General features: G+C 29.2%; 2 protein-coding genes across 3 annotated transcripts; one reads left to right on the top strand and one right to left on the bottom strand.

The window, feature by feature from the left end:
- The first annotated feature begins 221 nt into the window (after positions 1 to 221).
- Positions 222 to 20391, top strand: LOC111418261 (progestin and adipoQ receptor family member 3). Of its 2 annotated transcripts, XM_023050765.2 has the most exons (6): positions 222 to 447; positions 844 to 926; positions 18998 to 19399; positions 19451 to 19603; positions 19657 to 19845; positions 19900 to 20391. In XM_023050765.2, the coding sequence occupies exons 2-6, from the start codon at positions 849 to 851 to the stop codon at positions 20134 to 20136; spliced, it is 1059 nt and encodes a 352-aa protein (XP_022906533.1). In that variant the 5' UTR covers positions 222 to 447; positions 844 to 848; the 3' UTR covers positions 20137 to 20391. The 2 variants fall into 2 exon arrangements, with proteins under 2 accessions (XP_022906533.1, XP_071051527.1); XM_071195426.1 differs by lacking the exons at positions 222 to 447; positions 844 to 926 and adding an exon at positions 18817 to 18938.
- On the bottom strand, positions 7765 to 8649 carry LOC139429356 (uncharacterized). Its single transcript, XM_071195044.1, has one exon. It carries the CDS (start codon positions 8530 to 8532, stop codon positions 7813 to 7815), a length of 720 nt encoding a protein of 239 aa, XP_071051145.1. The 5' UTR covers positions 8533 to 8649; the 3' UTR covers positions 7765 to 7812.
- Positions 20392 to 21987: the final 1596 nt, after the last annotated feature.

Genomic DNA, 21987 nt, shown 5'->3' with positions numbered 1-21987 from the left:
ATTAAGTGTTTTATTATTAGTTTGTTATTATTGTTTAGTTTTATAGTATAGAAGGTTGTTTTACACCACTTTATTTTTTTTATTATACAATTCTCTAACCTTTTTTTAGAATAAAAATTAAACATTCCTATTTCAATAATTTAAAAAACACCTTGTACTCTACTCTGCTGTACCTATTTAATTATTGTTATTTTTTTAGGTTGTTTCTGTTATTAATCCCCTCCACGCTCGACGTTAGAAGTAAAATCATCAGCGATTTTGTAACCGAAGTTCTCGTTTGGAATCAGTCTGTTTTGAACGTTGGTAAAAGCAGCATGAAGCCCTCAATTCTCTTTAAAATCGTTTAAGATTGTTAAACGTTCGTGCGTGTTCTAGAAAGTTTAAACAAATCTGTACAAAAAATAAGCGACGAGGATTTTCGAAAGTTTTTTATTAAACAAACGTTAGGTAAGGAATTAAAAATTATATAACAACCTGGTTTTTGTGTACTTTGTTGGATTACATGAAGTGTCCTCGATATTTCTTCTTGTAGAAACGAAAATGTAAAGGAAATAAAAGAAAATTGTAGTGTGTTGAATTTAAAAACAGTTATGTTATAAAAAGGATATAGCGGTGCTTTTTTGAATAGGTCAGTTCAATTTAGTGTTGGGTGTTATTGAATCTAAACACTTTTAACTTATCTTAGAAAAGAAACGAGCCTCAAAGCACAATAGGATTTATTAGGAAGTCGTTTCTTTGGTTTATTTTATACTCGTTCTGATTCGTACGAGTTGAGTTCAAAAAGTTCATTTTTTTTATTACAAAGTGAAAGTTAATTTTTGTAATTTTAATATTTCTTTATAGATAAGATGACTGTAACAATAATTGCACGCCATGAACTCTCCAAAGCTGGATGTGATGATAATGGAACTTGTTGTGTCGACCAGGTGAGTAAACTAACTTTCTTCTTGCGATGAAAGTAATTTCTCCGATACTTCCTCTCGAAATAAAACGGTACTAAACAAGAACCTGTTTGAAAATACCTAAGCTATTTACTTCCTTGTATAAAAAGAAAGTCTTTTTGAATTTTATTACTTCAAAAATTAATATAAATGACAAAGGAATTCAATTAATTTGAAATTTAATTGATAAAAATGATAAAAAAATTTGAAACCTTTCTCTTTTTGTCTTTTTTTTTTATTGAATCATCAACATACTTTCTCTTGAGAGTGTTTATAACAAGTTCCGTTTCTAACATTTAGGACGACGTTAAGAAAAAGTTAAACTAATTCGAATCGAAACATATAATTTTTTGGTGAAATTTTGAAAGTTGCCACAAAAAAAAATTACTTCTTGACATTGAATCGTTGCGTTTTCGATTCTTCAAGGCTTTTTTGCAACATAATCGATGAGGCAAAAAAAATCGGGGTCATTATCGTCGTTGAACTCTTTAAGAATAAAAATTGTTTCTTTTTTATGTTTAAATCCAAACAAATTCTTATTCATTTCATTAATTCTTAATTGATGTGGTTCGATAAATAAATTGGTTTTTGTTGGAATGAAATGCAATTAAAATTGCAAAAATAAATGCTAATTTAAATGAAATTAAAAAAAAATGATTGGATTAAATTGGTAATTTGTTATTTTTGTGTTATACAGTGCGTTTCAAAAGTAACGGATAAATTCGATAAAATTATTATAAACAATTTATGAAAAAATCGCTGAAACGGGTCTAAAGATTTAATTTTTTTGCAATTTTTTGGTGTATATTTTAAATTTTTTCCGCCATTTTTAAACGAGTTATGACGTCATAGAAGTTTTTTTTAAATGGAACACCCCATTTTTTATATCGGAATTTGAAAGAAGATTTTTTTCTGAATTATGTACAATAAATATTAATATCGGTTACATAAGAAACTTTTCGAGAAAAATTAATTTAAAGTTTCTTTAAAATGATATAAAAAATAGTAGTAGCTGTGCGTAACCATGGCAACCAATTGTTTTGATTTAAAATTTCCAACTGTCAAAATTCGATTTGAAACAGTTTATTGTGCGTTAATGAGATTATTTTGAGTAGTATTGTGGAGTTTCTTTTGTTAATTGTTGTTATTCATCGCTATTCGTTGTTATTTTTTTGTTGTTATTTGGTCTTATTGTTTATCCTGGCACCACTAAATCCATGCATGTCTAAACTCACTATTAATGATATTATTGTTTTCTATCTTTCATGTTATTTTTGTAAATTTAAAGTTTAAAATTTTCATCAACAAGCTATTGCTACTTTTGTATCTCAAGTACAATAGTAATAATAATTAATTTAAATAAATAATTCAATTCCAATTGAATTTTGACACTTGGAAATGTCAAATCAAAACAATTGGTTGCCATGGTTACGCACTGCTACTGCTATTTTCTATATCAAATGAATGGGAAATAATGAAACATTAAATTAATTTTTCTCGAAAATTTTCTTATGTAACCGATATTAATATTTATTTTAATACCAAAAAATTGCAAAAAATTGCAAAAAATTTAAATCTTTAGACCCGTTTCAGCGATTTTTTTCATAAATTGTTTGTAATGATTTTATCGAATTAATCCGTTACTTTTGAAACGCACTGTATAAAAAAAGGATTTTAATAGAAATTCGACTTCAGGTCAATTTAATGGATTTATGCGTTATAAAAATATATGTTTTTGTTTATCCAGGTTATTGAGGATTAGTTTACTAAGCCGAGGCGCTACATCGGTACCATAATGATACCAAAACAGAGTAATTTACTATTTTTCGATTTAATTAAGCCGAGGTGCTTCATTAGTGCTATGTTGATACAAAAACTGAATGGTTTATAACGCTATGTAGTTTAATTAAGCCGAGGTCGCTTGCGGCCGAGGCGCTACATCGGTACCATATTGATACAAATCTACTCAATTTTGAATAATTTACGAGTTAATTAAGCCGAGGTCGCTTGCGGCCGAGGCATTACATCGGTACCATACTGGTGCAAATTTACTCAGATGTTAAGAATTTTTGAGTTAATAAGCCGAGGTCGCTTGCGGCCGAGGCATTAGATCGGTACAAATCTACTGAATTTTTAAGAATTTACGTGTTAATTAAGCCGAGGCATTACATCGATACCATACTGTTGTAAATTTACACAGGTCTTAAAGATTTTTGAGTTAATAAGCCGAGGTCGCTTGCGGCCGAGGCATTAGATCGGTACAAATCTACTGAATTTTAAAGAATTTACGTATTAATTAAGCACATCGGTACCATACTGTTGTAAATTTACTCAGATCTGAATAATTTTTGAGTTAATAAGCCGAGGTCGCTTGCGGCCGAGGCATTAGATCGGTGCAAATCTATTAAATTTTTAAAAATTTACGTGTTAATTAAGCGGAGGCATTACATCGCTACCATACTGTTGTAAATTTACTCAGATCTTAATGATTTTTGAGTTAATAAGCCGAGGTCGCTTGTGGCCGAGGTGCTACATCGGTACCATATTGACACAAATTTACTCAATTTTGAATAATTTACGACTTAATTAAACCGAGGTCGCTTGCGGCTGAGGCATTCCGGTGTAATGCCTACCATAGTGGTGCAAATTTACTCAGATTTTAAGAATTTTTGAGTTAATAAGTCGAGGTCGCTTGCGGCCGAGGCATTAGGTCGGTACAAATCTACTGAATTTTTAAAAATTTACGCGTTAATTAAGCCGAGGCATTACATCGGTACCATACTATTGTAAATTTACTCAGATCTTAATGATTTTTGAGTTAATAAGCGGAGGTCGTTTACGGCCGAGGCATTATATCAGTACCATACTGATACAAATCTACTCAGTTTTTAAGAATTTACGAGTTAATTAAGCCGAGGTCGCTTGCGGCCGAGGCATTACATCTGTACCATACTGATACAAATCTACTTAGTTTTTAAAAATTTACAAGTTAATCGGACTAATATTATCGGCCGATACATAAAGCTATCGTTCTTATCGGCTTTATTACCAGTGTTCTCAAAAATTTTTTAGCAACTTAAGTATCTTTTACTAGTTACTTACATAAGAACAATGTATTAACCGAATTACAGCATGGCTATAGAGTAGCAAGATCAACTACAACGGCTATTATGAAAATTATAAATGATGTAATTGATGAACACGATAAATTTGAAAAATCAAAAATGATTTGTTGTGACCTAAGCCGAGCTTTCGACACTGTGGATCATGACATATTGTTGCACAAGCTGCACTATTACGTTTTGAGAGGAATTGTATACAAGCTCATAAAATCGCATCACTCTGGAACACATAGGTCGGGTGGTGTGGGGAACTCTCTGCAATAAGGAAATGTGTTCATGAGGTACCGCAAGGGTCCATCCTCGGTCCTGCTTTTTATAATACACGTAAATGACTTACCGGAAAATATAAATAGTGCTACTTCTTGCCTCTGTGTCGACGATACAACTTTTGTGGTGTCGTCAACTCTCAGTTACATGAGTATAATACGAGAAATAGAGAACTTTTAGAAATTCCTGCGCAGAGATTGAAAGTCACACAGCAGGGTGTTGACTATCAGGGGGCAAAGCTGTACAATAGACTGCCAAACCATGTAAAACTTTTAAACACACACAAATTTTGTAAACATGTCAAAGCCATGATTATTAGACATTGCTTCTATTTAGTCGATGAATATACAAATTGTTTGCGTCTCGATTTTTCTTGATGTAATCTGATATTGTATCATTCTGTTATATTATGTTATGTATGTCTGACGTTTTGTTCGATTCGTTTTGTATCAACAAATAATTAAATATATTTCAAAATTTAAATCAAAGAACTTTCGATCTAAAATATTTTCAAGATGGTCGTCACTTCTGGTCTACCGGAAGTAGACCATAACTTCGTTATTTTAAATAGAATGCTATAGTTTTTATTATACAGTTTAGTTGTATGTAAGAAAAAGTAGGTTGACTTTTATAAAAGTTATTGGTACTGATTTAGAGCTAATAAATAAAAAATGGTAGTAATTGAGTTCAATTTTGTTATGGATTTAGTCTTTATGGCCCATTACTAAGGTTTTATGTATAAAAAATATTTCCCCATCGCTTTTAGTTTTTGAGTTATGATTCAGTTAATTTTCGAAAATCAATAATTTTGATGTTTAATCGATTTAGAGCTTATAAATAAAAATTAGTAATAATTGGGATCAATCTTGTTACGGATTTAGTCTTTATGGCCCATTACTAAGGTTTTATGTATAAAAAGTATTTCCCCATTGCTTTTAGTTTTTGGGTTATGATTGAGTTAATTTTCGAAAATCAACAATTTTGATGTTTAATCGATTCAGAGCTTATAAATAAAAAATGGTAATAATTGGGTTCAATCTAGTTATGGATTTAGTCTTTATGGCCCATTACTAAGGTTTTATGTATGAACAGTATTTCCCCATCGCTTTTAGTTTTTGAGTTATAATTGAGTTAATTTTCGAAAATCAACAATTTTGAAGTTTAATCGATTTAGAGCTTATAAATAAAAAATGGTAATAATTGGGTTCAATCTTGTTATGGATTTAGTCTTTATGGCCCATTACTAAGGTTTTATGTATAAAAAGTATTTCCCCATCCCTTTTAGTTTTTGAGTTATAATTGAGTTAATTTTCTAATATCAACAATTTTGATGTTTAATCGATTTTGAGCTTATAAATAAAAAATGGTAATAATTGGGTTCAATCTTTTTATGAATCTAATCTTTATGGTCCATTACTAAGCTTTTATGTATAAAAAATATTTCCCCATCGCTTTTAGTTTTTGAGTTATGATTGAGTTAATTTTCGAAAATCAACAATTTTAATGTTTAATCGATTTAGAGCTTATAAATAAAAAATGGTAATAATTGGGTTTAATCTTGTTATGGATTTAGTATTTATGGTCCATTACTAAGGTTTTATGTATAAAAATTATTTCCCCATCGCTTTTAGTTTTTGAGTTATAATTGAGTTAATTTTCGAAAATCAACAATTTTGATGTTTAATCGATTTAGAGCTTATAAATAAAAAATGGCAATAATTGGGTTCAATCTTGTTGTGGATTTAGTAATGGACCATATTACTAAGGTTATACCTAAGTTCAGTCATTTTTCAGATATTATTTTTTTGTGAAAAAACATCATCTACTCTGACCGCTGGAAAACGATATTTTGTGTTAGAAATGTTATGGTTGTAATGTTATTTTTATTTTTTTTGTTTAATAAAGAATTTATTTAACTCCGTAAAAATACATTTTAGGTACAGGACATTCTACACAATATTAATTATTTTTTTTATAGAATTCGAAAATGAATCCATATGTTAGGGTTACTATTTGAAAAAAATTGACTTTTAGGGCTTTTCTTAAGTACAACTTTGATGTTACAATTTGAACACCCTGTATAGCATTTCGAAGAACTTTACTGATCCTCCGACAATACTGATTCAATTGATTTGTTGTAAGATTAAGTGTGGTATTATTTTTTGATAAATATATAATTAAACATCTTTTTAGTTCGAGCAGTCGATCTAGCATGTAGAATGTAGAAAGAGTTTTTCCTCTCCCATTCATTTGTTATACAGTGTCCTGTAATACTTATATATCAGAAGTATATCCAAATATCAGAAGTTAACGCTATATTTTCCATTTTAGACATTTTTTTTACAATTTGAGTCCGTAATAAGTCATAAATATCAGATATTATATTTTTCATATAGTTCCGAGAAGGAAGTGTATACTGTGGAACAATAGTAGACAATAAACGAGAAAAACCTTTATTATCTACCAGCGAATACGGTTGATTATCTAAGTACAATGTGTTAATTAATTATCGTACCCGTCGTCATCATTGCAAGTATGCAACCAATATCACAGTATTTTTATTGCAATACGCGATTTGCGTATGATGCGTATTGCACTGCGATATTGGTTGCATACTTGCAATGATGACGTCGGGTACGATAATTAATTAACACACTGTAGATCATCACAGCTATTTTAATAGTATTTTTTTGGCTTGTGGATCGTTTCAATGTTTATTTTTTGTTTGGTATTGTTGTAAAGTCTTCCATTAACGTTTTTTATAAATTATATGCAGTCTACTTTAATCATACATTCTCCTTTTTTACTGCCATAACTCCATATCTTTCACACCAAGACCAAACCTTTCTTTTCAACCCTGTATATGACAGTTTTTGCAATTTCTACGCAATTAATCCGTCCCCATTGCGTCAGCTCTTCGTCCGAACCTCAATATACTCTCTTCTTATTATTCCGATTTATGTTTTTATGTTTTTATCCCACCAAATAGAATTAAGTGCTCCCACCACTTTTTTGGCTTTATTGAACTTGCTTTTGATTTCCGTCTGATCAATACCAATCTTGGTGCCCAAGTATTTACATTGTTCTTCTTGACGAATTGCTATGATAATTTCGAATTTGACTTTTTCCTCAATCCCCAATTTGCATGCTCTGAGTCTTTACAACATAAATTCCATGTCATCCTATGCTTTAATAGCATAATGAACACAAAATGAGTGTTATTAATCGGAATATGGACATTTCCTGGCATAACCTTTGAGGAACCATGTCTTAATCCTTTACTAAGGTATATTACATCTGATAACTTGTTCCTCTGTTTAATATCATCATGCAGAACTATTACGACATGACAAGAATGTGAGAATAAGACTTTATGGTTACTCTAATACATAGAGGAGTTAAATAAAAGAGATGATAACTCAATTTCATTGAATTAAATAAATATATTAATAATAAATAAGTATAATAATAAAAATATTTTTTTATCCATTAAGTTTATCAGAACTTTTCCCCATTTGTTCCATAACATATTTAGTATCACGTTCTTCCGTTGAATCCCCATCTTCATAAACATCCTGGTGACAAAACGCTTTACATTTTGGCGAATTTTCCTGATGAAACGCTTGGCACTCAGTAAAAACGACCGTATTCACGTTATCATAAACATTATGATCGGTACCTTCTTCGTCATAATTTTTAAAACAAACAACCGAGCACATCGTAACGATTATTATAAAAGGATACGTTAAAAAGAAGATTACGTTCATACAAAATTCGGTGTTTTTCGATAAAGGGCGAACGGATCGTTTCCCGGTTTGTGGATGAATTGGCCACCCGGCCACGTCGTAAATAACTGGTTGTCCTGCTAATTCTGGTTCTTGATATTTTTTCATGGGTCGTGGAAGATCGACCAAAAGATTCATTCCGCACATTCCGAGTTTTGGAAAAAACATTAATCCGAGAATTCCTTTTAATAGTCCCATAAAAATTAAGACGAGGATTACCGCGCAACATGATATTAAAATCGACATTCCAACTCCTGCGTGGCATATTGGATTGATACTGTCGAATTCGCATGCTCTTATCGGTCGATTTTTCTTTAATAATTCAGCGATTTTATCCTCGTAATTATCTCCACGAGCTGCGACCAAACAAACGAAGAAGAAATTCGTTAAAAATGTTAACTTTAAGGTTTTTCTCATTAAGAAAATTTCATTTTCTTTGGTGATTTTTTTTTTGGTTAAAAATACAACATTTTTTTGGTTGACAACTTTCAATTTTATTCATTTCATTCATTTTATTCGTGTCATTCGTTCAAGGTTGATAACATCGATTGTTTTTATTTCAGAATTTCTTTTTTAATGAATAATTTGATTGCGCCATCTATGCGCGGTGTAAGAATCTATAAGAAAAATCCGAAACTCGCCGAGAATTCAGTCGAGTTAGTCGAGATACGAATATCACAATCAGGATATCAGCAAACCGAGCAAGTAAATTCCTGGCATTAGAAAGGCGCATGGTCACTCTATTGATTAGAAATAAACGCGGTAAAGATTTTTTAAAATAAAACAACATCTTCGTACGATTTTCTGAAAAACCTTTGGGAAAATTCTCGATGAAAAGGCACCTTTTTGGTTTGCAATCGCTCAAGGGAAATTTTGACAGCCGTTAGAAGCTGTCAGTCTTCGAACGTCAGTCTTGTATCGCGGTTCAAAACATCAGGAGAACATCAAATCCGAAGAGATTTTGATCGATGTACTACTATGGAGTTAAATAAAAATTGATTTAATTCATTTCTAATTTTATTTAATCGTTTTGTGACATCAAAAACTAATTCCCACGTAATAATTTATTAATTTGTATCAAATAAGAATAGGAAAATGATGATAAAATATATATATGCGGAGTTTGATGTCTCTCTGGATATTTTGGGATCTCATGATACATAACTGGGAGTAGAATGCGCGATTTCCTCATTTTTGTATATCTCGAGTTTCATCGTTTTCAACCTCAGCTTAAATATATCGAAAAACCTTGAAAGGCAATCAGTTTTCGTGGCAACATGGCACCGATGTAGCGCCTCGGCCGGAAATGACCTTGGGTAAGTGTAATCGAAAAACCATGAAGAACCGGAAGAACGTGTTACAACTCCAATGCAAACAAAAATTGTTTTAAAGGAAGACATTTCCCGTAGACCCAGACGTTTATCGCAGGCAGAAATGGATGAAGTGAATAAATAAGTTGATAGACGGCTACATGAAGGAGTTATCGAACACAGCTGTTCTAAATATTCAAGTCCGATTGTTTTGGTCAAAAATAAAAATTGAATTTGTTATTGAAGACCAACTAGACACATTGCAAAATTTTCATGTCCCCGTTGATGAAGGAAATAGAAAATGTATGTCATTTGTAACTCCTGCTGGTCAATATCAATTTCTTCAAACACAATTTAGGCTTTGTAATTCCATATAGGCCATATTCCAAAGGTTTATTAATTCTAACATACATGGATGACGTTATAATTTTAGCTGAAAACGAGATGCAGGCTCTGGAAAGATTATAAAATGTATTAAAAGTTGCTAAATATCAGAGATTAGAGATTAATTGGAAATAATGTCAATTCTTAAAGTCAGAAATAGAGTATTTGGGTTATGAAATAATTAATAGAAGCATTCGACCATCTCCATAAAAAATAGAAGCTGTAACAAAATTTCCAGATCCTAGAAATTTCAAGCAGCTCCAATCATTTTTGAGCCTTGCTGGCTATTTTTGAAAATTCGTCAAAAACTATACCCTGATATCTAAACCGTTAAACAGTAAAGAAGTAATAGGAAAGCTAGATAGTCAACAGAAAATTTTTGGCAATCTTAGAAGTATAATATCCGATAGAGGAGGAACAATCATATCTGATGAATTCAAAAACTATTGTTCAAAAGAAAATATTGATTATAAAATATTAATCGAAAGGTTAAACCATAATATCATGTCTAAGTGCTTTATCAGTAGAACAACCGGAAAAATGGTTTAAGTATGTGGAAAGATTACAAACAGATTCTTAACAGAACTAACCGTAGAAGTACAGGCGGCTGTACTCATTTAAAGTTTTAACTGAAATCGATATGTGTTATTCTGAAGATCTAAAATTACCAGAAAAAGACTTGATACAAAAACTACGTGAAGAACGATCTCAAGTACGAGATGATGCTGGAAAACAAATGGCATGAATTCAAGAAAAAAATGCAAGAAATTATAATAAAAGAAGAAAGAAAGTAAGATTATGAAATTGGTGATTGGGTTGCAGTGACTGTGTTCGTTTAACACAGTTTAGAAGTGGACTTAAATGGACCTATAATAATGTTAGAAATGCAAAATTCTGAAAATTCATCAGCTTTTATTTCGTAGATTCGTAACAATCAATGCTAAGCACAAATAGTTTGTGGAATATAATTTATGAGTTGATTATCAATGTTTTTTATCTAAACCATTTTACTCCATCACATTCAGTCTTTAATTTATTATCTACAATAGTGTTAAAATCGCGAAACTCTGAAAATTCTTCAGCTTTAGTTCCTAAGATGATAATAACTAATGACAGGGACAAATATCTTATGGATTATAACTTTTAGGTTTATTATGAATGCTTTTAGTCCAAATTATTTTAGTCCATCGTCTTCAGGCCGTAACTTATTATCTATAATAATGTTAGAAATGCAAAATTCTGCAAATTCATTAGTTTTTGTTTCCTATGTTGGTAATAACCAATGATAAGGGCAAATTTTTTATGGATTATAATTTATGAGTTGATTATTAATGTTTTTTATCTAAAACATTTCACTCCATCACTTTCAGTCATTAACTTATTACCTGTAATAGTGTTAAAATCAGAAAACACTGAAAATTCTTCATTATTAGTTCCCTAGGTTGGTAATAAACAATGATGGGGACAAATCTCTTATGGATTATAGTTTTTGAGTTGATTATGATTATTTTTCATCCAAACTATTTCACTCCATCATCTTTAGGTCGTAACTTATTACCTATAATAATGTTAGAAATGTAAAATTCTGTAAATTCATCAGTTTTTGTTTACTAGGTTGGTAATAACCAATGATAAGGACAAACTTTTTATGGATTATAATTTATGAGTTGATTATTAATGTTTTTTATCTAAATCATTTCACTCCATCACTTTCAGTCTTTCATTTATTACCTATAATAGTGTTAAAATCAGAAAACCCTCAAAATTCTTCAATATTAGTTCCTTAGGTTGATAATAAACAATGACGTGGACAAATCTCTTATGGATTATAGTTTTTGAGTTGATTATGATTGTTTTTCATCTAAACTATTTCACTCCATCATCTTTAGATCATAACTTATTATCTATAATAATGTTAGAAATGCAAAATTCTGCAAATTCATTAGTTTTTGTTTCCTAGGTTGGTAATAACCAATGATAAGGGCAAATTTTTTATGGATTATAATTTATGAGTTGATTATTAATGTTTTTTATCTAAAACATTTCACTCCATCACTTTCAGTCATTAACTTATTACCTGTAATAGTGTTAAAATCAGAAAACACTGAAAATTCTTCATTATTAATTCCCTAGGTTGGTAATAAACAATGATGGGGACAAATCTCTTATGGATTATAGTTTTTGAGTTGATTATGATTATTTTTCATCTAAACTATTTCACTCCTGCATCTTTAGGTCGTAACTTATTACCTATAATAATCTTAGAAATGCAAAATTCTGTAAATTCATCAGTTTTTGTTTACTAGGTTGGTAATAACCAATGATAAGGACAAACTTTTTATGGATTATAATTTATGAGTTGATTATTAATGTTTTTTATCTAAATCATTTCACTCCATTACTTTCAGTCTTTCATTTATTACCTATAATAGTGTTGAAATCGGAAAACCCTGAAAATTCTTCAATATTAGTTCCCTAGGTTGGTAACAAACAATGACGGGGACAAATCTCTTATGGATTATAGTTTTTGAGTTGATTATGATTATTTTTCATCTAAACTATTTCACTCCATCATCTTTAGGTCATAACTTATTACCTATAATAATGTTAGAAGTGCAAAATTCTAAAAATTGATCAGTTTTTGTTTCCTAGGTTGGTAATAACCAATGATAAGGATAAACTTTTTATGGATGATAATTTGTGAGTTGATTATTAATGTTTTTTATCTAAACCATTTCACTCTATCACTTTCAGTTTTTAATTTATTACCTATAATAGTGTTAAAATCGGAAAACTTTGAAAATTCTTCAATATTAGTTTCCTAGGTTGGTAATAAGCAATGACGGGGACAAATCTCTTATGGATTATAGTTTTTGAGTTGATTATGATCATTTTTCATCTGAACTATTTCACTCCATCATCTTTAGGTCGTACCTTATTACCTATAATAATGTTAAAAGTGCAAAATTCTAAAAATTCATCAGTTTTTGTTTCCTAGGTTGGTAATAACCAATAATAAGGACAAACTTTTTATGGATAATAATTTATGAGTTGATTATTAATGTTTTTTATCTAAAACATTTCACTCCATCACTTTCAGTCTTTCATTTATTACCTATAATAGTGTTAAAATCGGAAAACACTGAAAATTTTTCAATTTTAGTTCCCTAGGTTGGTAATAAGCAATGACGGGGACAAATCTCTTATGGATTATAGTTTTTGAGTTGATTATGATTGTTTTTCATCTAAACTATTTCACTCCATCGTCTTCAGGCCATAACTTATTACCTATAATAATGTTAGAAATGCAGAATTTTGATAATTCGTCAGTTTTGGTTTCTTAGGTTGGTAACAATCAATGATAAGGACAAATCGTATATGGATTATAATTGATGAGTTGTTTATTAATGTTTTTTATCTAAATCATTTTACTCCATCACTTTCAGTCTTTCATTTATTTTCTATAATAGTGTTAAAATCGCGAAACTCTGAAAATTCTACGGTTTTAGTTCCTAGGTGGATAATAACTAATGACAGGGACAAATCCCTTATAGATAATAATTTTTAGGTTTATTATGAATGCTTTTAGTGTATATTATTTCACTCCATCATCTTCAGGCCGTAATTTATTACCTATAATAATGTTAGACATGCAAAACATTGATAATTCGTCAGTTTTTGTTTCTTAGGTTGGTAACAATCAATGATAAGGACAAATCGTTTATGGAATATAATTTGTGTGTTGATTATTAATGTTTTTTATCTAAATCATTTTATTCCATCACTTTCAGTCTTTCATTTATTATCTATAATAGTGTTAAAATCGCGAAACTCTGAAAATTCTACAGTTTTAGTTCCTAGGTGGATAATAACTAATGACAGGGACAAATCCCTTATGGATAATAATTTTTAGGTTTATTATGAATGCTTTTAGTCTATATTATTTCACTTCATCATCTTCAGGCCGTAACTTATTACCTATAATAATGTTAGAAATGCAAAATTCTGAAAATTCATCAGCTTTTGTTTCTTAGGTTGGTAACAATCAATGCTAAGGACAAATCGTTTATGGAATATAATTTATGAGTTGATTATCAATGTTTTTTATCTAAACCATTTCACTCCATCGCTTTCAGTGTTTAATTTATTACCTATAATAGTGTTATAAACGTGAACATCTGAAAATTCATCGGTTTTAGTTCCTAGGTTGATAATAACCTAATGACAGGGACAATTGACGGCGCTACTTGAATAGAGGTCCCAAACCCTCCGTAAACTGAAAAGATTTTGTCTGGTTCGAATTTGGATAAGAGTTGGCAGAATTTTAAAAATGTCTTCTAAATATGTCTATCTAATTGTGTCTCAAAATACACACAACATTTATGATAAACTACTTCCATCATGTGTTTGCATGGAAGAGTATATCAGTTCTAGTTCTCCCTCTGCGGATTCATCAGAAATTTCAAACAATGTTAATGAACACAGAACTATTTCATTTGTTATAAAAATGGATTATGAATCATAGGAGAAAATTAAACCGATGGATATTTCATATAATGACAAAAAGAACACATCGCGCTTGTATAGTGTTTTGCAATCTGATTGGACCGACGCAATGTACAAGGGATTTGATCCACCTATAAAAAGCCTTCTGAACATGAAGATGTATTGATACGTTGCTCATTAAGTGGTGAATTTTAATAATATTCGTCATCAAAACACAACGATTTTTAAATAAGGAGTGTGCCCTCCGTATAAGAGCGTTAGAAGCGCGAAAAAGAATGAGATGAAATAATGCCAAAAGATTTACCATCATTAAATATCCTGAGCATGGCAAAATATCAACAACGCAAATCCTTGCAATACCATGACTATCCTATTATTTGATGAAGTTTGATGCTCCATACATAAAATATATTTGAGTCGGAGGATATGATAATTTTTTTGTCCATTATTTCGGGTTTCAATGATATGCTCACAGACAGTAAAAAACTGGCATCCTCTTTAGATGTTGATACAAGCTTTAAATACCAAGAAACATTAAGACCACGAACTATTAAAAAGCAATTATCTTATGAATGCGAAGATCAACCCATAAGAATGAAGAAGTAAGCTTTAATGAACTCTTTTTTTTTAAGTGTTAGACGTCGCAATATCGTCCTTAAGTGGCAGGTTTGAGCTGCTATCTCAACATGCAGAAATATTTATTTTTTTATGGAATCTCTCCGAATTCAATAAATATCCTCAAAAAGCTCAACCAGCTCAATCTTTGTGAAAAACTTGAAACAGCATTAAGTGACAAATGACAAATGAACTACAGATTTTGCAGAGCTTTGGGGACAGTCTTACGTCGCCCGTTAAAGCTTCAAATTATATAGTTGATAACAATCTAACCCATTCATTTCCTAATATCTATATGTATTTCTCTATGGATTTTGTTAACAATTCCAGTCTCAGTTGCTACAGCAGAGAGATCATTTTCAAAATTAAAAATAATTAAAAATTATCTGCGGTCTACTATGGGACAAGATAGATTGGCAAATCTTGCAATCATATCTATTGAGAGTGACATTTTACAAAAATTAGATATAGATTTAATAATAGGGCAATTTGTTAAAAACAAAGCCAGAAAAGCTCAGCTTTTGTAAGATACATTTCAATATACGCATTTTCTTATTAATTTTTTGTTAACACGTGAACCACTCGTGATTGAACTATTTTATTGTAAAGTTATATTATTTTATGTAAATATTGTTTATTTTAAAAATATAAATAGTGTGAAACTTAAATAAAAATTTTTGACTGTAAACTTTAAAAGACTGCAAAATATTAATTTAAAAAAAATTATAAATGAAATACGTATTTTCATTAAATAATGGCGCTCATTAAATATGTGCACGACAGCGCTGATTAGGCTTGGCGCGGGCCTGATAATAACTAATGACAGGGATAAATCTCTTATGGATTATAATTTTTAGGTTTATTATGAATGCTTTTAGTCCAAATTATTTCACTATATTGTCTCCAGGCCGTAACTTATTACCTATAATAATGTTAGAAATGCAAAATTTTGATAATTCGTCAGTTTTTGTTCCTTAGATTGGTAACAATCAATGATAAGGACAAATCGTTTATGGATTATAACTTATGAGTTGATTATTAATGTTTTTTATCAAAATCATTTCACTCCATCACTTTCAGTCTTTAATTTATTACCTATAATAGTGTTAAAATCGCGAGACTCTGAAAATTCTTCAGTTTTTTAGTTCCCTAGGTTGGTAATAACGAATGGCAGGGACAAATTTCTTATGTAGTGTTAGTTCTAGTTTAATACAAAATATACAACAATCTAACGCTTTATAACAGTTAAAACTAGACCTAACACTAGAACTAGAAAGTTTCGGGTTTAGCCGTGCGTCTTCAGACCGATACCACCTTGATACAAATTTGCACAGTTTTCAAGAATAGACAACTTAATCATCTCGAGGTCATTTGCAGCCGAGACGCTAGGTTGATACGACCTTGATACAAATCTACACAGTTTTCAAGAATATATGACTTATAATCAAACCGAGGTCGCTTGCGGCCGAGGCGCTAGGTTGATACCCTCATATTGAGCAAAAACTAACATTTTCGCATAATCTAAGTGTCAAAAAAGATGCTAATTCAAAAATTCCTGGAAGCCGTATTTATTGAAATTAAGGACTGAGACTTATTCTTAATTAAAGCTCAAACCTTTCTCTTTAAAATGATGTATAATAATTGTTTGATTGGATTGGAAAAATATTAAGAAAAATAATGTTGAAACAAAACTTACATTTTCGTATAACCTAAAAGTGTCAAAAAAGATGCTTATTTAAAAATTCTGGAAACCGTATTTATTGAAATTAAGGAAGGAGACTTGTTCTAAATTAAAGCTTAAAGCTTTCTTTTTAAAATGATGTATAATAATTGTTGGGTTGAATTGGAAAAATATTGAGAAAAATAATGTTGAAACAAAACTTACATTTTCGTTTAACCTAAAAGTGTCAAAAAAGATGTTAATTTAAAAATTCCTGGAAGCCGTATTTATTGAAATTAAGGAAGGAGACTTGTTCTAAATTAAAGCTTAAAGCTTTCTCTTTAAAATGATGTATAATAATTGTTTGATTGGATTGGAAAAATATTAAGAAAAATAATGTTGAAACAAAACTTACATTTTCGTTTAACCTAAAAGTGTCAAAAAAGATGTTAATTTAAAAATTCCTGGAAGCCGTATTTATTGAAATTAAGGAATGAGACTTGTTCTAAATTAAAGCTTAAAGCTTTCTCTTTAAAATGATGTATAATAATTGTTGGGTTGAATTGGAAAAATATTGAGAAAAATAATGTTGAAACAAAACTTACATTTTCGTATAACCTAAAAGTGTCAAAAAAGATGCTTATTTAAAAATTCTGGAAACCGTATTTATTGAAATTAAGGAAGGAGACTTGTTCTAAATTAAAGCTCAAAGCTTTCTCTTTAAAATGATGTATAATAATTGTTGGGTTGAATTGGAAAAATATTGCGAAAAATAATGTTGAAACAAAACTTACATTTTCGTATAACCTAAAAGTGTCAATAAAGATGCTTATTTAAAAATTCCTGGAAACCGTATTTATTGAAATTAAGGAAGGAGACTTGTTCTAAATTAAAGCTTAAAGCTTTCTCTTTAAAATGATGTATAATAATTGTTGGGTTGAATTGGAAAAATATTGAGAAAAATAATGTTGAAACAAAACTTACATTTTCGTATAACCTAAAAGTGTCAAAAAAGATGCTTATTTAAAAATTCCTGGAAACCGTATTTATTGAAATTAAGGAAGGAGACTTGTTCTAAATTAAAGCTTAAAGCTTTCTCTTTAAAATGATGTATAATAATTGTTTGATTGGATTGGAAAAATATTAAGAAAAATAATGTTGAAACAAAACTTACATTTTCGTTTAACCTAAAAGTGTCAAAAAAGATGTTAATTTAAAAATTCCTGGAAGCCGTATTTATTGAAATTAAGGAATGAGACTTGTTCTAAATTAAAGCTCAAAGCTTTCTGTTTAATATGACGTATAATAGTTGTAGGGTTGAATTGGAAAAATATTAAGAAAAAGAATGTTGAAACAAAACTTACATTTTCGTTTAATTGTTTTAATTACATTGTTCCTTAGGTTGGTAACAATCAATGATAAGGACAAATCGTTTATGGATTTCAATTTATGAGTTGATCATTAATGTTTTTATCAAAATCATTTCACTCCATCACTTTCAGTCTTTCATTTATTACCTATAATAGTGTTAAAATCGCGAGACTCTGAAAATTCTTCAGTTTTAGTTCCCTAGGTTGGTAATAACGAATGGCAGGGACAAATTTCTTATGTAGTGTTAGTTCTAGTTTAATACAAAATATACAACAATCTAGCGCTTTATAACAGTTAAAACTAGAACTAACACTAGACCTAGAACTAGAAAGTTTCGGGTTTTTTTAACCCGAATGTTTCTAGTTCTAGGTCTAATGTTAGTTCTAGTTTTAGTTCAATAAAAATATGCAACTTAGTGATTTCTTATGCTAGTATATCGAAAAACCATGAATAACATTCCGTTTTCTTATCAACATAATTTTGATAAAGTACTACATATTTTTGTATTAATATGTTATCGATGTAGTGCCTCGCCCACAAGTGACCTTGACTTAATTGAATTGAAAACTACAAAATTTTTTGTTAATATCATTTTAAACAATTCCATTTAAAAATTCATAAACATAGAAATTAACTTCCTTGTGTGATTTTAACAGATACATTTTCTTAATAATTATATAACTACAGAGAGAAACCTAAGAGAAATTTGAACCATTTCCTCACTTTCACAATCAATATTTTATTTTAAACCAACAAATACATATTTTAAACAATCCAATTTATCCCATAAATAATTTATTTAACAAAAAAATTTTTTGTGGCATAACCTAATCAAATTTTCTTCAAAAAAAAATAATTTTTTTTCCCCTATCTTTTTATAATCAAACGTTATACGTATATCTCCTATACAAAAAGACAGTTTTTACCCTTTAATTTAAGATATGAAACGTATTTTAACTCGTAACAATAATTTTTTGGTAATTTTATAATGATTTTTGACAAATTCATAACCTCACCTTATTTATTTCTTTTTTAGACTCAAACGATTTGTGACCACACCGAATCCCTTTTAAGAAACCTTTCGAGCGTAAATCTAAGAAGATCTAGATCGATTAATAACAACGAGTTTAAACAGGAACGAGTTGAACCGAACGAAGATGACGACGACGATAAATACAGGAGATTATTTTGTTTTGACGAAGCCCCAGAATATTTAAAACACAATGTCTACATTAGGAATGGATATAGAGGGATGTTAAATACCAAGTTGTGCATGGAGAGTATTTTTTGGTGGACTAATGAGACGATTAATATTTGGTCCCATGTTTTTGGGTTTATGTTGTTCTTAGGATTAACATTGAAAGATTCTGTTTATATTGATATTCAAGCTCCTTGGGAAGATAAAGTTTTAGTGGCTAATGTTTTAGTTTGTTTTCAGGTAAAATTATTTTTTTATTTATAATTGTTTATAAATTATATTAAATTTTAGGTTTGTATGATATTATCTTCTTTATACCATACATTTTCTTGCCGATCAGAAAAGGATTTTAATTGTTTTCTAACCTTCGATTTATTTGGTATAGCTTTATCACTTTTAGCTATTTACACATCAGGGATTTATTATGCTTTTTGGTGCGAGCAGGTTTGTTAAAAAAATAATGTTAATTAAAAAACAATTAATATTAAATCATTTAGTATTGGAGAACTTTTTATATGTTCACTGTTTCGTTAATATTCGCTGGCGCGATGTTACTCCAACTACCAAAATTTAATATCTCATCGAATGTAAAAACGTTGGTTTTTATTTTATGGGCTTTATACGGGGTGATTCCAACGATTCATTGGACCATAAGATCGGGGGGATTAGCAAGTCCTGTTGTAAGAGTAAGTTTTTGATTTATTATTAGCCCAAAATGTATTAAAACATATTTTTTTTAGCTTTTACTTCCTCGCGTAATGGGAATGTATGGGATAAGTGGTTTAGCATTTTTGGTTTACATCACGAAAATTCCTGAAAGATTTTTTGCCGGAAAATTCGATTATTTCGGGCATTCTCATCAATGGTGGCATATAATCATCGTTATGGCGCTTTATTATTGGCATAGCAGTGGTATTTTGTATCTCGAATACAGAATGAACCATGCTTGTCCAGGAATGGAAAGTTCATCGTCATAAAAATAAATCATTTTATTCAAAACTAAATTGAGAGATTTTTATTTTAGGTAATCTTTTCTTTTAGTTGGTTTTAAAAGATTTGTATTGTTGGCTATTTATTTTTTTTTTCTTATTTTGTGGAGAGAAAAAAGTACTCGTTTTTATTTTGTTGTAAATTGTGTGATAAGGTTCTATATTCTATAATATTATTTTTTGAAATGTAATTGATTTAATTAATAAAATTAAACTTTACACTGAAATTAAAATACTTCTCTCTAGATTTGTATTATTTTTATTGTACAAGCAAATATGTAGAGTTGGATTTAAAAAATCATAACAACGATGTTTATTGAAAATAAGAAATTATTTATGGCACATTAAATCTTCATCAAATTATCTTTAAAATGCTTTTTATTTCATAATGATATCTCAATTCGTTCTTGAGATACGATTTTTTAAAATTTTAGTTTCTTTATAAACAATTAAACATGCAGAGTTGGATTTAAAAAATCATAACAACGATGTTTATGTAAACTAAGAAATTACATATGGAACATTAAATCTTCATCAAATTAGCTTTAAAATGCTTTTTATTTCATAATGATATCTCAATTCGTTCTTGAGATACGATTTTTTAAAATTTATATTTCATATCTATAACAATCAAAAAGGGGTTGGATTTAAAAAATCATAACAACGATGTTTATGGAAACTAAGAAATTATTTATGGCACATTAAATCTTCATCAAATTAGCTTTAAAATGCTTTTTATTTCATGATGATATCTCAATTCGTTCTTGAGATACGATTTTTTAAAATTTATATTTGATATCTATAACAATCAAAAATGGGTTGGATTTAAAAAATCGTAACAACGATGTTTATGGAAAATAAGAAATTATTTATAGCACATTAAATTTCGATCAAATTAGCTTTAAAATGCTTTTTATTTCATAATGATATCTCAATTCGTTCTTGAGATACGATTTTTTTAAATTTTAATTTCATTATATAACAATTAAACATGCAGAGTTGGATTTAAAAAATCATAACAACGATGTTTATTGAAAATAAGAAATTATTTATGGCACATTAAATCTTCATCAAATTATCTTTAAAATGCTTTTTATTTCATGATGATATCTCAATTCGTTCTTGAGATACGACTTTTTTAAATTTTAATTTCTTTATATAATAATTAAACATGCAGAGTTGGATTTAAAAAATCATAACAACGATGTTTATGGAAAATAAGAAATTATTTATGGCACATTAAATCTTCATCATATTTGCTTTAAAATGTTGTTTATTTTGTGATGATATCTCAATTCGTTCATGAGATACGATTCTTTAAAATTTATATTTGATATCTATAACAATCAAAAAGGGGTTGGATTTAAAAAATCGTAACAACGGTGTTTATGGAAACTAAGAAATTATTTATGGCACATTAAATCTTCATCAAATTAGCTTTAAAATGCTTTTTATTTCATAATGATATCTCAATTTGTTCTTGAGATACGCTTTTTTAAAATTTTTATTTCTTTATATAACAATTAAACATGCAGAGTTGGATTTAAAAAGTCATAACAACGATGTTTATGGAAACTAAGAAATTATTTATAGCACATTAAATCTACATCAAATTAGCTTTAAAATGTTGTTTATCTCATGATGATATCTCAATTCGTTCATGAGATACGATTTTTTTAAATTTATATTTCATATCTATAACAATCAAAAAGGGGTTGAATTTAAAAAATCGTAACAACGATGTTTATGAAAAATAAGAAATTATTTATGGCACATTAAATCCTCATCATATTTGCTTTAAAACGTTGTTTATTTCATGATGATATCTCAATTCGTTCT

Source organism: Onthophagus taurus, chromosome 3 (genome assembly GCF_036711975.1).
Source record: "Onthophagus taurus isolate NC chromosome 3, IU_Otau_3.0, whole genome shotgun sequence".
Lineage (NCBI taxonomy): Eukaryota > Metazoa > Arthropoda > Insecta > Coleoptera > Scarabaeidae > Onthophagus > Onthophagus taurus.
The sequence above is the reverse complement of the archived record's forward strand: the minus strand, read 5'-3'. Positions and strand labels throughout refer to the sequence as shown.

Bases quoted from the DNA above. Each gene is read 5' to 3' on its own strand.
- LOC111418261 (XM_023050765.2), top strand. From the start codon at position 849: ATGACTGTAACAATAATTGCACGCCATGAACTCTCCAAAGCTGGATGT. The intron at 19,400-19,450 runs GTAAAATTATTT...ATTAAATTTTAG, and splicing joins ATGTTTTAGTTTGTTTTCAG to GTTTGTATGATATTATCTTC. The intron at 19,604-19,656 runs GTTTGTTAAAAA...TAAATCATTTAG, and splicing joins ATGCTTTTTGGTGCGAGCAG to TATTGGAGAACTTTTTATAT.
- LOC139429356 (XM_071195044.1), bottom strand. From the start codon at position 8,532: ATGAGAAAAACCTTAAAGTTAACATTTTTAACGAATTTCTTCTTCGTT.